General features: G+C 46.1%; 1 protein-coding gene across 1 annotated transcript in view; it reads right to left on the reverse strand.

Annotated features, from left to right (window-relative positions):
- VIPR1 (vasoactive intestinal peptide receptor 1) overlaps positions 1-13455 on the reverse strand; it is a 187073-nt gene that overhangs the window by 18039 nt on the left and 155579 nt on the right. The window contains exons 7-8 of the mRNA XM_032779886.2: positions 5205-5358; positions 3881-3941 (exon numbers count right to left, since the gene is read on the reverse strand). Of these exons, the coding sequence (XP_032635777.1) occupies positions 3881-3941; positions 5205-5358 (215 nt within the window). The remainder of the gene's footprint in view (positions 1-3880; positions 3942-5204; positions 5359-13455) is intronic.

The following is a 13455-nucleotide window of genomic DNA, read 5'->3' on the forward strand; positions in this document are numbered from 1 at the left end:
TTGTCTTTAACTGGTCAACATTTGGTTGGAAATTAGAAATGTCAATTATAAAATTTTAAATGTAAACAGGAACATTTTTGAGAACGTTTACAACTATTTTTCCTTTTTTCTTCATGGAATTAATTGGTTAGTTATTAACAGAGGGACACATTTATAATTTTGTTCCTCTTTTTTTTTTTATGATCAGCTCTAGTCATTGTAATAAACACGTTACTTACGAATGAGAGACATAATGATAAGATAAAGTATATGTTAAAGAGAACCAACTTTATCACTGTTTCAAAAGCCCAGGTGCCCAGCACTGGAGCACAAAGGCACCAACTAAAATACGTATTTTATTACATACATTTTTAGGTTCATTTAGGGACGCTCAATAAATGGGCACATCTGGCTGTTAGGGGACCTCCTTTAATTCTTGCAAAATATATGCCACCGGGAATGCAAACCGTAAAATCCCAGATTGGTTCATGAGACACTCAAATGATAGTTGCTGCCCTGCAGACAAATTCAAGCCAGCAAGCCTCTCAAAGCTCAGACTCTCAGATTTTAAAGCCAGAAAGGACTATTATGATCACGCTTGTGGGTTATATGTTCTTTTGCCTAGGACACAATGTTCTTTATTTTAAGCCTGAATGGCTCCACTGGTCATGATGAACTGCTCTCAAAACCATCCCTGAGAGAGTATGACCATTCTTAGCAGTGTTTTCACAGCTCTCCTGGGATAATCTGGAATGCTGCAGTGAGATACTGGGCAAACCACTGTACTCTGATGTCAGTGGAAGAACAACATTAATACAGGCATTCGGGGGAGATAACCAGAGATCTTATATAGAGATCTTATATGTTGGGAACTTCATCAAGTTCCCAACAAGCTTGGAATGAGTTGTGGTTTTGGGGAAACCCTGTGAAATTTCAAGTAAAACAGTTTTAAAGAGATAGGTGTACTGTGGTATATTATTTTTCAACAATTAAGAATGGCCCTTCTAAAGACGGGTGTTTGGGATGAACTGGCCAGTGAATCTTTATTTTCACACAATTCAGATGGCAACAGGTTTGAAGGCCACAGAAGGTGAAAGAAAGAGAAAGGTCTGGTCTATGTGACAGACCTATAAGAGTATAACTGTGTTGCTCAGGGTTGTGAAAAATCCACCCCACAAAAGTGAGGTACTTAGACTGTCCTAACCCACCGTGTAGACAGTGCTATGTCAGTGGGAGAGCTTCTCCCGATCATATAGCTACTCCCTCTCAGGGAGCTGTATTAACTAAGCCGATGGAAAAGCTCTCTCCTGTCAGCGTAGAGCATCTTCTTTAAAGTGATACAGCACAGCTGAGTTGATCCAGCATTATCTAGTTCTTCAAAAAAGAACTAGATAAATTCATGGAGGATAGGTCCATCAATGGCTATTCGCCAGGATGGGCAGTGATGGTGTCCCTAGCCTCTGTTTGCCAGAAGCTGGGAATGGGCGACAGGGGATAGATCACTTGATGACTACCTGTTAGATTCATTCCCTCTGGGGCACCTGGCACTGGCCACTGTCGGCAGCCAGGATACTGGGCTAGATAGACCTTTGGTCTGATCCAGTAGGGCCATTCTTATGTTCTTAAGCTTAGACTTGCCCCAAAAATGGGAATAAAGGAAAAGATAATGGTCAGCACTTCTTTTTGTCAAAGTGCTTTAGAACTAGTAACCAATTAATGCTCACGATGTCCATGCGAACTGAGGATTATTATTCCCATTTTATAATTAGAGAAACTGAGGCCAAGAGTCTAAGTGTCTCTTGTTCAAAGATCACAGGGAGATTCAATGGTGAGCAGATGAAAAGTCCCAATCCTGTGCTCAGACCACTAATAAGGGTAAAAGAGGGATGAAGATGAAGGGGGTCTTCACAAAGCCACTGAGAAATTGAGAACCCCACTCTCAATAACTGAATCTGAGAAGAAAGAAGTGTCTCAGGATTGCCTACATGATATGGCAATGTGTGCTAGAAAGGTGTGAATTCTAAAGTGCACCCATGTATTGTATAGTAACTGGCTCCTGTAGAACTTGCTGGTACGCACTAAAAGTTCTGCAGTGCACATTAACGTAGTGCCGTTTCAAGGAGAGAGCAATGGAAGGGGAAGGGAGGGAGAACCCTACATAGTTAATACGAGCTGCACAGAGCTGAGAAGAATGGGTGGCCAAAATGGCCAAATACAACTGGAGGGACCTTGGGTCCCTGTCTCAATTGATAGGGAATTTATGAAGAGAGTCATAAATCAGAGCAGTTTTATGCAGTTGGAGTAAAGCTACTTCAGTAGAAATGGGTGCAGTAATCCTCAGGACATGGGTTTTGGTGACCATACAGCAATATGAAGTGAGACCAGTTGAGATGCCTGGATCACTGACATAAGAGCAAAGTGCACCAGGTTTTTTGTGCAAGGAGGGTATTAGTTGGATAAAATGTAAGTAATTGCATGTGGAAGGGTGTACCCAACATGCACATAACTAAAGCCTGATTGTGCAACTCTGACTAATAGTTACCATACAAGTTGTCCCACTGGCTTTAGGAGGATGGCTTGTTTAAGCATTACTCTACATGAGTACAGATTGCAGGATAGGGTCATAATTACTCACATGTCATTTGTTACTTGTAAAACTTGCCCCATCTTGTTAGCCACAATTTATCTGATCCAGATTTAAGGAAGAACATAAGCATTGGCCCAGGAGGATGGGGGTGGAGTACAGACTCTAAGAGTTTGGCTGGGAAAAGGTCACTGGAGACTATGGTGGGAGAGGCATGGGGTGCTTAGTCAGTTACTGTGGCACTCACAAACATAGCACTCAGTCCAGCAAGATGTCCCCCTCCCATTGAAATGGACAGCGAAGGCGCTCAGCACCCTCACAGGATCCGTCCCCAAAGTGGCATCTTTGGCAGGTTTTCACCGAAGTGTAACTTTCTGTGGAGCCACAAAAAGTCCAACACCTGAACAGAGCGGTGCTGTTATCAGAGATCCTGGGCTCCAGCAGGGTCACCAGATGGAAATGAGAAGAATACTCCATTGATGTTGGCTTTGTGCAGTAATTTGCAAGTGAAAGGGGAGGTGAGACATGAGCCCCACATTAGCACAGCCGCAATGATAATGACATTGTCACTTCTTGGTGGCCACCATTACTTGTGACATGGGTGGAAGGGTGCATTTAGGAGACTAGAAGGCAGTTCCCAACTGCTTTAATCTTGGATTAAAATAATCAACAAAAACATTAACCTATTGAGCCAAACTATACACTCAGATACGCAAGTGCAACTCCCATTGGCTCCTCTGGTAGTTTTACAATGGGTCATAAGGGCACGCGATGGGCCAAATGCATTCTTGGGGTAACTCCACTGATCTCAATTTAGTTAGCATTAGCGGTGTTACACCACGGATGAATTTGGCCAATATGTTTCATAATACTTTCCATTTCCAAAGCCGCTGCCATCCAAGCATGCTAAAGACCTTTAGAAGCAATAATGAATTAGCCATGGCCTCATAAATCCCTTGTGAATCAGGTTAATATTATTACCTGTGTGCACAGATGGGGAAAGGGAATCACAGAGGGAGTAAATTCAATGTGTCAGAACCAGGATTAGAACTGAGATCTTGGGGCTCCTGGCCTTGTGCTTGAAAAACAAGCCCATCCTTTCGCTCATTAGATTTAAAAGTGAATGTTCGTCATTTTAACTTGTTAAGACAGTTCTTTTTATGCTGCGTAAGCCGGTATCACCTCTCAGAAAGGCCAGTCCTAAAGGGAAAGTTTGATTTTCGAAGATTTTTTACAGGTCGTTCTTGCTGAGCAGAGTTTAGAGTTAGCTGCTGGTACGTTTTCCTTTAAGGTGTCTTAAATTCTTCAGAGACTTACCCGATATTGTCATAGTGAACGTTGATGAGAGTCCAGGCTGTGATGAAAATTGATGGTGCGCCTATCAGAAGAGGAAGAGGGATTAGTGACAGTTGCTAATTGTTTCCACTGTCAAGGCCCTTCTAGGCCTATTCCCATCCGACCTCTCAATCTCATTCACTATTGAGACATTGACTCCAAAGTTGTGGGTGGATGAGGATTGTTTTACAAACCAGAGTTCTGGGCCCTCGCCAAACTGGGCAGGTATGAACCGAGACTGCGGGGTTGGTTCATACTGTCTGTCTGAAAGGGATAGATAATGACAGATAGAAAATATCATATTTCCTCTATATAAATCCATGGTATGCCCACACCTTGAATACTGCGTGCAGATGTGGTCGCCTCACCTTAAAAATATATATTGTATTGGAAAAGTTTAGAAAAACAGCAACAAAAGTGACTGGGGTATGGAATGGCTTCTGTATGAGCAGCAATTAATAAGACTGGGACTTTTCAGCTTGGAAAAGAGACGACTAAGAGGGGATATGATAGAGGTCTATGAAATCATGACTGGTGTGGAGAAAGGAAATGAGGAAGTGTTATTTATTCCTTCTCATAACACAAGAACTAAGGGGTCACCAAAGGAAATTAATAGGCAGAAGGTTAAAATAAACAAGGAAGTATTTTTATTCACAATGCACAGTCAACCTGTGGAACTTCTTGCCAGATGATGTTATGAAGGCCAAAACTATAACAGGGTTCAAAAAAGAACTAGATAAGTTCATGGAGGATAGGTCCATCAAGGGCTATTAGCCAGGATGGGTGGGGATAGTGTCCGTAACCTCTGTTTGCCTGGCATGGGCCCTTTCAGAAGACAGGATACAGGGCTAGATGGACCTTTGGTCTGACCCAGTATGGCTGTTCTTATGTCTGGATTATGCTTATTTCATTTCACCATATAAATAGATGGTTTATTTGCTTTCTCAAATAGGGGCTACTTGTGGTTTCAGATTTCTAAGGGCTCCTGTGTGCATCGGAGTGAGGAAGAAACAACTCCAGCTGCTTTAAATCTTAAATGCCTGAACTATGGGACATAATAAGGTTTCAGGAAGGGGAAGAGGGCACTCAAGCCAACCGTTTTGTTTATTCTAAACAGAACACTGAGACAACCTCATCTGAATCTGATCCTACCACCACTCACACCATCTGGCAGAAAGGTAATGTACACATATCACCTCTGTCTGTCTGATCCCACATGCTAATGGGTTAAGCTCCTGCCTGAGACAGCTCCAGGTCACTTTGAGTTCATTTTCCTACCATTCACGTTCAAGGCTCTAGTGCGTACCCCAGCCAATCAGGATATACCACCAGAAGTACTTCCTCTCTGAGAAGAAAGAGACGACCAGAAGGGTGTGCAGGTACAAGCCTTCCACCAGCAGCCAGAAGAAGTTGGCCATGATGCAGTACTGAAAGAAAACCATCGCGGCCTTGCAGCCCACCTGGAAGAGAAGAAAATAACAGTGGTGAACCAAGGAGATGTTTTAATGGTAAGAGATTCAGAGGAAACAAACAGATTTGCTGGTAATGCTGGTTTTCTACCTAGCCCAATATCTGGAATCTGTAGAGTCTGTATTCATTATGGGCTAGATTGTTCCCGGAACTGCACTGCCTCACTGCGTCATAAGGGAGACCAAGACAGCTGTGCGCCGTTTATGCCTGTCTGGCCTGTCTAGTGGATTTGGGCATGCAGGGGTAGACAGGCGCTTGTACTTGCTCTTCCCCATCATGGTGCAAATGGGTGAGACATGGGCCTTTGCCTGTTCCCAACACACAATCCCAAGCCAGTACGGAGACGGTAGTGATTTTCTGCTGGGATAGACCGGCAGCAAATTACTACTTCCACAGGCTACATCATACAGACAGTCAACAAGCTAGCCCTGTCTAAATCAGCCTTCAACCCTGTGTCCAGGTCTGGTCCTCCCAGCACCTAAAAGAAGCAGCAGAAATAGAGGGGTTTCAGAGATGAGTGACAAAAAAAGCTGAGGGAATGGAAAGTCTTCCAAATATGAGAACTTAAAAAGATTGCGACTGTTTGGTTTGGAAAAAGAGATGAATAGCAGGGGCTGTGATAGATGTTTATGAAATAAAGAATGGTGTAAAGCAGGATAAGAGGGTGAACAGGAACACCCTCTGTCATAATGCCAGAACAAGGGAACAGTCAATGCAATCGAAAGGCAGCAGATTTAAAACTGAAGGGACATCAAAATTAGCCTGTGGAACTCACTGCCACAAGATGTTATTGAAGCAAAGAGAATGGCTGTTTATCTGGACAATGAGATCAGTTACAGAAGATAAGATAAGAAAAATAAGCGCTATGCACACTTGGGCTCAGAGTATGTGTCAACCGCTAACTGCCCAGGATTAGGCAAAACTGCCCAGATAGGCAGGTTATTACACAACTCTTGCCATCTGGTATTGGCCATCGTTGGAAAAAGTATATCAGACTTTACTGACCACTGGGCTGCACTGATAGGCAGGTCCTGGCTTCCTATAGCAAGGAACTTTCCCCCCTCCAACCTGCATTTTACAGGAAAACACCATTTATTTATTGATTAGATTTGTAGCAGTGCTAAAAAGGGCATCTATCGATATGCTCTAGGCACCCTTGACATGCTTTAAAAATACATCCATGAGCGTCAATGGGGCTATTCACAGTGTACAGTCCTACTCCTCAGGAGTAAGAGGAGCAGACTCTGGACCTGGGTATTGACACCCTTCAGATACTTGTAGACAATTGTCCCTTAGTCACCATATTGGCAAGCTACAAGTACATAGGGCCAGATCCTCAGTGGGTGTAAATCTTCCTTTCCCAGCCATCAGTGGAGCTCGACACCAGCTATGGGGATCTGGCCCTTTGTTCTTTCATTTTCGTCTTTAAATCTCATGCTAAGAACAATTGATTGGCACATCGGCGCCCTCCTGGGATGCAGATGGTGCCAGCACAGCCTTGCAGGGGGGAGGGCGGGGGGAGGGGAAGCAGCCAACTGGCAATGCAGCTAACGCCAATGGAAGGGAAGGTGATGAAGAGCTGATGTGACAAAGCACCTGCCGCAGCAGACAAAGCACTGTGGAGGCTCCTGCCATCTGTTCGCTTCTCTGCAATCTTGTAGCACACCTGGTGGGTTGGCACCAAGGCAGCTTGCTTGCCTCACACCCATCACGGCGGAATGGAAGGGCCAAACCCTGTTTGCCTTGCTCAGTTGAGTAGCCAGTGGGAATTACCGGAGGGACTAAAGCAAGCCAGATTCGGCCCTCCTGCGGCAGCTGGCACATGGCTGGGATCCGCTGGGTTCCAGGAAGCATGGGAGCTATTCTGATGCTGTCAGGCTTTATCAGATGGCACCAGAACCCAATCTGCTCTGCCTGTGTTAACCTCTGGAGAGATTGCTTTTAAGCCCTGCCATCTTCCTGAGCTTTTCTGTTCCGAGTATCTAAACAGCACACGCCAGGTGCTATATGGAACCAGGAACTGGAATGCTTTCAAGGGACCCCAGGAGATGGTGGGGGGGCAGGGGGGGATGCTCAATCACCGCTCTACTGGGTTTTGCTGCTCTGTGAAAGTTATGTTAGTCCTGCAATAAACAGCCTGCTTGCCTGAGGATTTCTCTGCTCTTAAGGGTTACGTCTGTCCCCAGGGATTCCTCCTCTCCAGGCCATGTGGCTGGGCCAGCTTGAAGCCTGAGGTCCCTGCTGGGAGTGGGGGATGGGGTCTGCCTGTCTAGTCTGGGTGTGACGAAGGGGAGCGGGGAGTCGGCTAGTCACCCTCCACCCTGTTAGTACTCAGCTACTCCAGTTCCTGCTGGGATGGACTTCCTAAGGACCTGGCCCAGCCCCGAGAGCTCAGAAGCGCTTTGATATTTCTTTTGGACTCCATGCTCTGATGCGCTGCAGCCCCTCCCCCATTCAGGGCTATGCGGCACTGCTCAGATAGCAGGAAGAAGCGTCCATGCCATTTTAAGAGCCTCTTGACTTGTTTACAGAATGCGGGTGCGTGATAGATCACAGAGCTGCCACTGTCTGCCTGACGTGAAAATACACAGCGTCGGATGACTCATGCGCCCATCACTGGGAAAACTTGTCTCCCCAGAGGGTGCACTTCCTCCAAGGAAGCAAAATAAGAGCAGATTATGTACCCCCCGGCCTAGGCAATTACCCCCCTCTGGCTATAGGACCGGGAGGGGAGTAAAAATAACCAGACACCGTTGAGATGGAAGGAGCAGGAAACACATTTTATCTACCTAGCTCCGGTGGCCAAGAGCATTGCTGTGAAAATGATTTGGTCCTGGTGGGGTTTTGATTTAGTTTGCTAACAGCACTAGGATTGAGCTCTCTGGTTTATTTGGTGGAATCGTGGCTGCTGCCATTTTGGCAAGGTTTGAACTGGGCTAGGCTGAAAGTAGGAGTTGCCGCAAGGCACTCTGGGAGGGATAAGAACCTACCTGAAATGGAACAGAAGAGTCTTCACAGCTTGAGCTGAGAAGCCAGGCTCTGTGGATGGGGCTGTAAGAGCCTCACAGCCTCTGTGGGCTGGGCACAGAGATGTACCACCTTCATCAGTGGGTTACACGCTAGTTAAAGGAGAGCAGAACAGGAACATAAGAATGGCCCTACTGGGTCAGACCAAAGGTCCACCTAGCCCACTATCCTGACTGTGGCCAGCAGTGACCAGGAGGGGAAGCTCTGAACATTGGAGAGAAGGGAGCTCTCCCTATAACCTGAGCAGCCCCAGCTGAAAAGGAGTGGGCTGTCTCTGTCTTGCTGCCTGAATTCTGAGCAGCAATTCTGAGGATGCGTGGGCCGTTTCTTTAAAATCGTACCAGGAAATGAATTGGGAAGGGGAAGTTGTTGGCCAGACATAGTGAGAAACGGTGGTGTTGGGGACTTTAGGGATGATCTGGTTTTCCTTAGTCCAATGAAGTTCCTTGTTCAGTATTAGAAGAAAGCAACTCTGAGATTCTTTTCAAATGACACATGGCAGCAACCAATAGCAGGAAGTGCACTGGGGCTTCTGTGTTGGGTAGCAAGAGGAAGGAATGAAGTGATGCTTGGGAGTTGGCTCTGCCACCGGGGATTCAATAGGTAGCACCTTTCCCTCCGAGACATTACTGTCCTGGTGCTGAAGATCCTGTTGGATGACACATAACATCTAGGTCTTGTCTTGTGTTCATAAAGATCTTATGGCACTTTTCAAAAGACGAGCTTTTTGCCTCGGTGTCCGGAGAAACAACTTGGGCTGCTCAGAAACATTTCAAGGAAACATTTTTTTCCCCATTGACTTCAGGACGAATAGGATTGGGCCTTCAATTTATAGCTCGAGACAGCAGCTGCTTAAGGAAGGACTGTTTAAAGAAGTAATGCTCTAGGTAGGATAGATAGTGCTAGCTGAACTGTGATGAGGGTAGCAAGGAGGGAAACGAATGAACATTTCATGCTGCACGAAAGGCATGAGAAGGAGTAAATGACTAATACTGGCAAAGGAGCTATGCTACCGGGCTACCAGAAAATGTCTGATGATCAAGAACACTGAAACAGTGGAACAAACTCTACTGTGAGGTAATTACAGCACATCCCCCAGACGTGTTTTTGGTGAGGCTAGATATGCTGATGGCAGTTAATGTTGGGTGCTTTCCCGCTGGAAGCGGAGAACTGAGATTGGCAATTGGAGTGGTCCTTCTCAATCCCTACACCAACCAGCCTAGGATTCTGCCCCCTGGGAAGTTTTCCGAACTGCAACAGTGATGTTTGGGAGAGTGGTTGTGGCTGAATAGCCTGTTTCAGTGCTAAACATGAAGGCACCCCACGGCATGACAAAGAAGGAACAGTTTCCTCATATTGATAATAAAACTTCCTTATCCATTGTATGGCTCAGCTAGTTTTATTAAGCGGTATGGGAATGCTGAATGATATTATGTCAGTATTAGATCATTAAGTAACCTATCCATTTTAGGATTGTATACTGACGCCCATCACCATGGTATCTGAGCACCTTCCCTGTGAAATCACTTGCAATAGTGAGATCCCTAGAGGTCTTCATGAAGCAAAGACCCTCATCTGTTGCATGAAATTATAGTTATATAAGCCACACATACTTCTACTTCTTCACGGAAGACAGGAGACAGAAGTAGACATTGCCTAGATTTCAGCTGCAGATGTCCATCGTACCCTAGTGTGAGGTGGCAGAGGTGATGTCAATGAGGGTTAACACCAATCCATGTTTTTATTGAGCCAACCAGCCCTGCCTGGAGGACTGTTCTGAGCAGTGTTATTGCATTGGGTGGGTTGATTTCATCAACTGTGGTCATCTCCTTGGGCTTGATTCCCCACCGCTTTGCATCTTGTGTAGACACTCACACCTGGGGCAAGTGAGTGGAAAAGGCGGCACGTCCAATAAGCGGGCCTTTTACAGTCCCCGTGCGGGGGTGTCAATCACAACACACTGCCAGGCAGAATCAGGCCTGTCATAGCCAAGGCACTGTTCAAACGTTGTGAACAGCATCTACAACACTCTGGTACACAGCCGCCCTCGAGAGCATTCCAATTTCAAGGCAGGCACGGAGAAGGGCCCCCAGGAGAACAGGGGAATCGAAAAGGTAGAAGTTCTCTTCATTTGCATGGGACGAAAAGGGGACATTTCACAATCCTCTGGGGCTCAGTATTTGAAGTGGTTTTGATAGCTAGCAGGGCAAGATGCAAACATCACCTCAGAAAACAAGGGGCCAGATCCTCAGCTGCCGTAACTCATCACAGCTCTGTTGATGTCAGTGGAGCACTAGACACATTACACCAATGGAGGATCTGGCCCAGAATCTAAGAAACAGGGAGCACACAAGGTCAAATTCAGAGCTGGTGTAAACAGGTGCATCTCTGTTGAAATCAATGGAGTTGCACCTCATCTGCATTTAGCCCCAAGTATTTAAGCAATAATGTGCTAAATCAGCCGAGTAGAACTCATGCACAGTGTGTCAGCTGGCAGTGAAGGTACATTGAGGATGAACCACCAGAGGAAATTTTTAGGTTGGGACAGAATGAAGGGCCATGAGGTGGGGGAAAGCTGGGAACTGCTGAGGAGGAAAGGCTGCTGGGATGGTATGCGGAAGCTAGAAAGACTTATTATTCTTTCCTAAATCAGGTGGATTAGCCTAACTGCTTCCTAACTCTCCCCGAGAGAAGTTTCTTTCCCACAGTGAAAGGCTTTGGGCCAGATGTCTTATGCAGTGACATGCAGCCACCACATTGCAAGCAATTAGTCACTTGCAGGCTGACTGAATACTGTGGTACACTAAAAGCACATGCATCATAATCTCCTGTGACTAATGACTCTGGGTATTCCCACATCATCATAAAATAACTGGCAGCTTTCCCTAGTTACCCTAGATCAGCAGAAATAACTCAACTTGACATGAGCTGGTTTGAGGACCCCTATGTTCTGATGGAGGCTCAGCGAAACAACCCTGATCCCTGGTGTAAATGAGGAAACTCTACAAAAGCAGGAGGTGCAAAGTTTATTGATGGCACAGCCAATCTGCAGTGCCAAAGAGTGCAGTTGTACCTCCGTGCATCTCTCGGTTTCCCTTTCAGAAGTACAGTGTAAAAGAAGTGGCGCAAGATTCATTATTCAAATTCCCCTAAGGGTGGAAAAGGTATAGCTGAAATTGGGGTATGTTGCACATTTAGCCTGTATAAAAAGCAAGCGTCAGACTCTGCTCTCTTTAAAGCAACAGTGGGTCCTATTCTGTCCTGCACGTCTCAGGAATACTGCACAGAACTTGCAGCCCATTGGGAGGAGGCCTAAGGTGGCTCTAAGCTGCTTTTGTGACCTCCCAACCCTTGGCTCCTCTGGGGCTCCTGGTGAAATTCAGACAGCCCTGGGGGCCTGTTTAAGTTATAGTGGTGTCCTTGGCTGTCCTGAGGGCTACAGCACTGCCTGGAATCTCTGCAGTGCTGTGTTCTGGAGCCCCCATCCTGACCTACCCCTCCCACCCCTAACCCTACCCCAATGCACCCCCTACTCCAGGGCTTGTGAGGAGATCACTGGAACACAGCTTTACGGCTGCCTTCAACAGTACAGTCTGTTTAAGCTGCTCCAGTCCTTTTACATGGCATATGGGAGCTGGAGCAGATGTGAGGATCACACCTGGTAAGCTTTGCCAATGATTTCAACAGAAATAGGACCAGTCCTGAACTTGTGATAGCCCTAAACCAATAGCATCTATACAGCATGTTTCACACGCCGAGCGCATGCCAGACATTAACTAACTCAGATATTAACATAACACTTCTGGGAGGTCAGTACCTGTGTTACTCTACTCATTTTACAAATGGGGGAACCGAGGCACAGAAGGGGAGGCGCAAATTTTCAAAAGCGGCCTCTAATTTTTGATGCCCCAGTTTTTAAGCACCTGACTTTAGTTAACTAGAAGCATGATTGTCAGAGGTGCTGAGCCCACCTGGCCCTGAACCACATCAGCAGAAACTGTGGCTGCTCAGCTTGTCTGAAAACCAGGCCCTCAGGGTGCAAGTGACAAAAATTATTTAGGGGCTTAACTCCCATTATTTTCAATGAGAGCTCGGCGGCTCAGTATCTTTGTGATTCCTACCATTATTGCTGTGTGCATCTCTCAAACCCTTCCTCTAGATGCAACTGCCATGATCACTGTGTGCATCACCCAAACCCTTCCTCCCAGAACTAACAGCCATGATCACCATGTGCGTCACTAAAACCCTTTTCCCTGGATGCAACTACCATGATAGCTGTTGTCCAGCACAGAGCACCCAATGACTGAGACACAAGCTGAGTCTTCTTTGAAAATATGGGCATTAGGTGACTTCCCAAAGGCCACAGATAGAGTCAGTGCCGGAGTCCGGATTAGCATTTAGGGTTCCCTGATTCTTAATCATGCTAGTCTGGGTTCTGTCCCTGAACAGAAATCATCAGATCATTACATATCATAGGCCAGGTGCCAGTCTCATTCACACTGGAGTCATCAAAATTTCTCCCACTTTACATCAGTGTAAATGGCCTGGAACCTTTAACATCTAGAGGACTCTGTTACTTGCAGACAATGTTCATCTCACTGTGAACAATGAGGGTGCTCTATGAATAGAACTTAATACTCATGGACTAAGATTCATAAGGCCAGAGCCACATTCAGTCTTTGCTGAAAGCCTTTTCCCTTCCAGCAGGCACATTGCACCTGGTCATTAATTGCAACCTGGATGTACCTGATTCATTCAGCAGCACAACAGGTGAGTTCTACCCAAGCACCCAAGCTATATTCAGCAGCAGAGCAGGTGGGTTCAAGCTGGAAGTGCCTAGTGCGTGAATAACAGCATGTTCTACCTGAAATGCTGGGTATGGCAGCAATCTGGCTTGAACAGGACGCAGCTGGCTCATGTAGAATCCCAGCAAGTAAGTTCTGTCCAGACTAATCTACTCTGTCTATTTCAAGGGGACCCACCACCATAGCATCTAGGCACCAACCACACATTAAAAAGACTCGCGCTGCATTTGCCCATAGTCAATGCCGCTCTTCTTC

Source organism: Chelonoidis abingdonii, chromosome 2 (genome assembly GCF_003597395.2).
Source record: "Chelonoidis abingdonii isolate Lonesome George chromosome 2, CheloAbing_2.0, whole genome shotgun sequence".
Taxonomy (NCBI): Eukaryota; Metazoa; Chordata; order Testudines; family Testudinidae; genus Chelonoidis; species Chelonoidis abingdonii.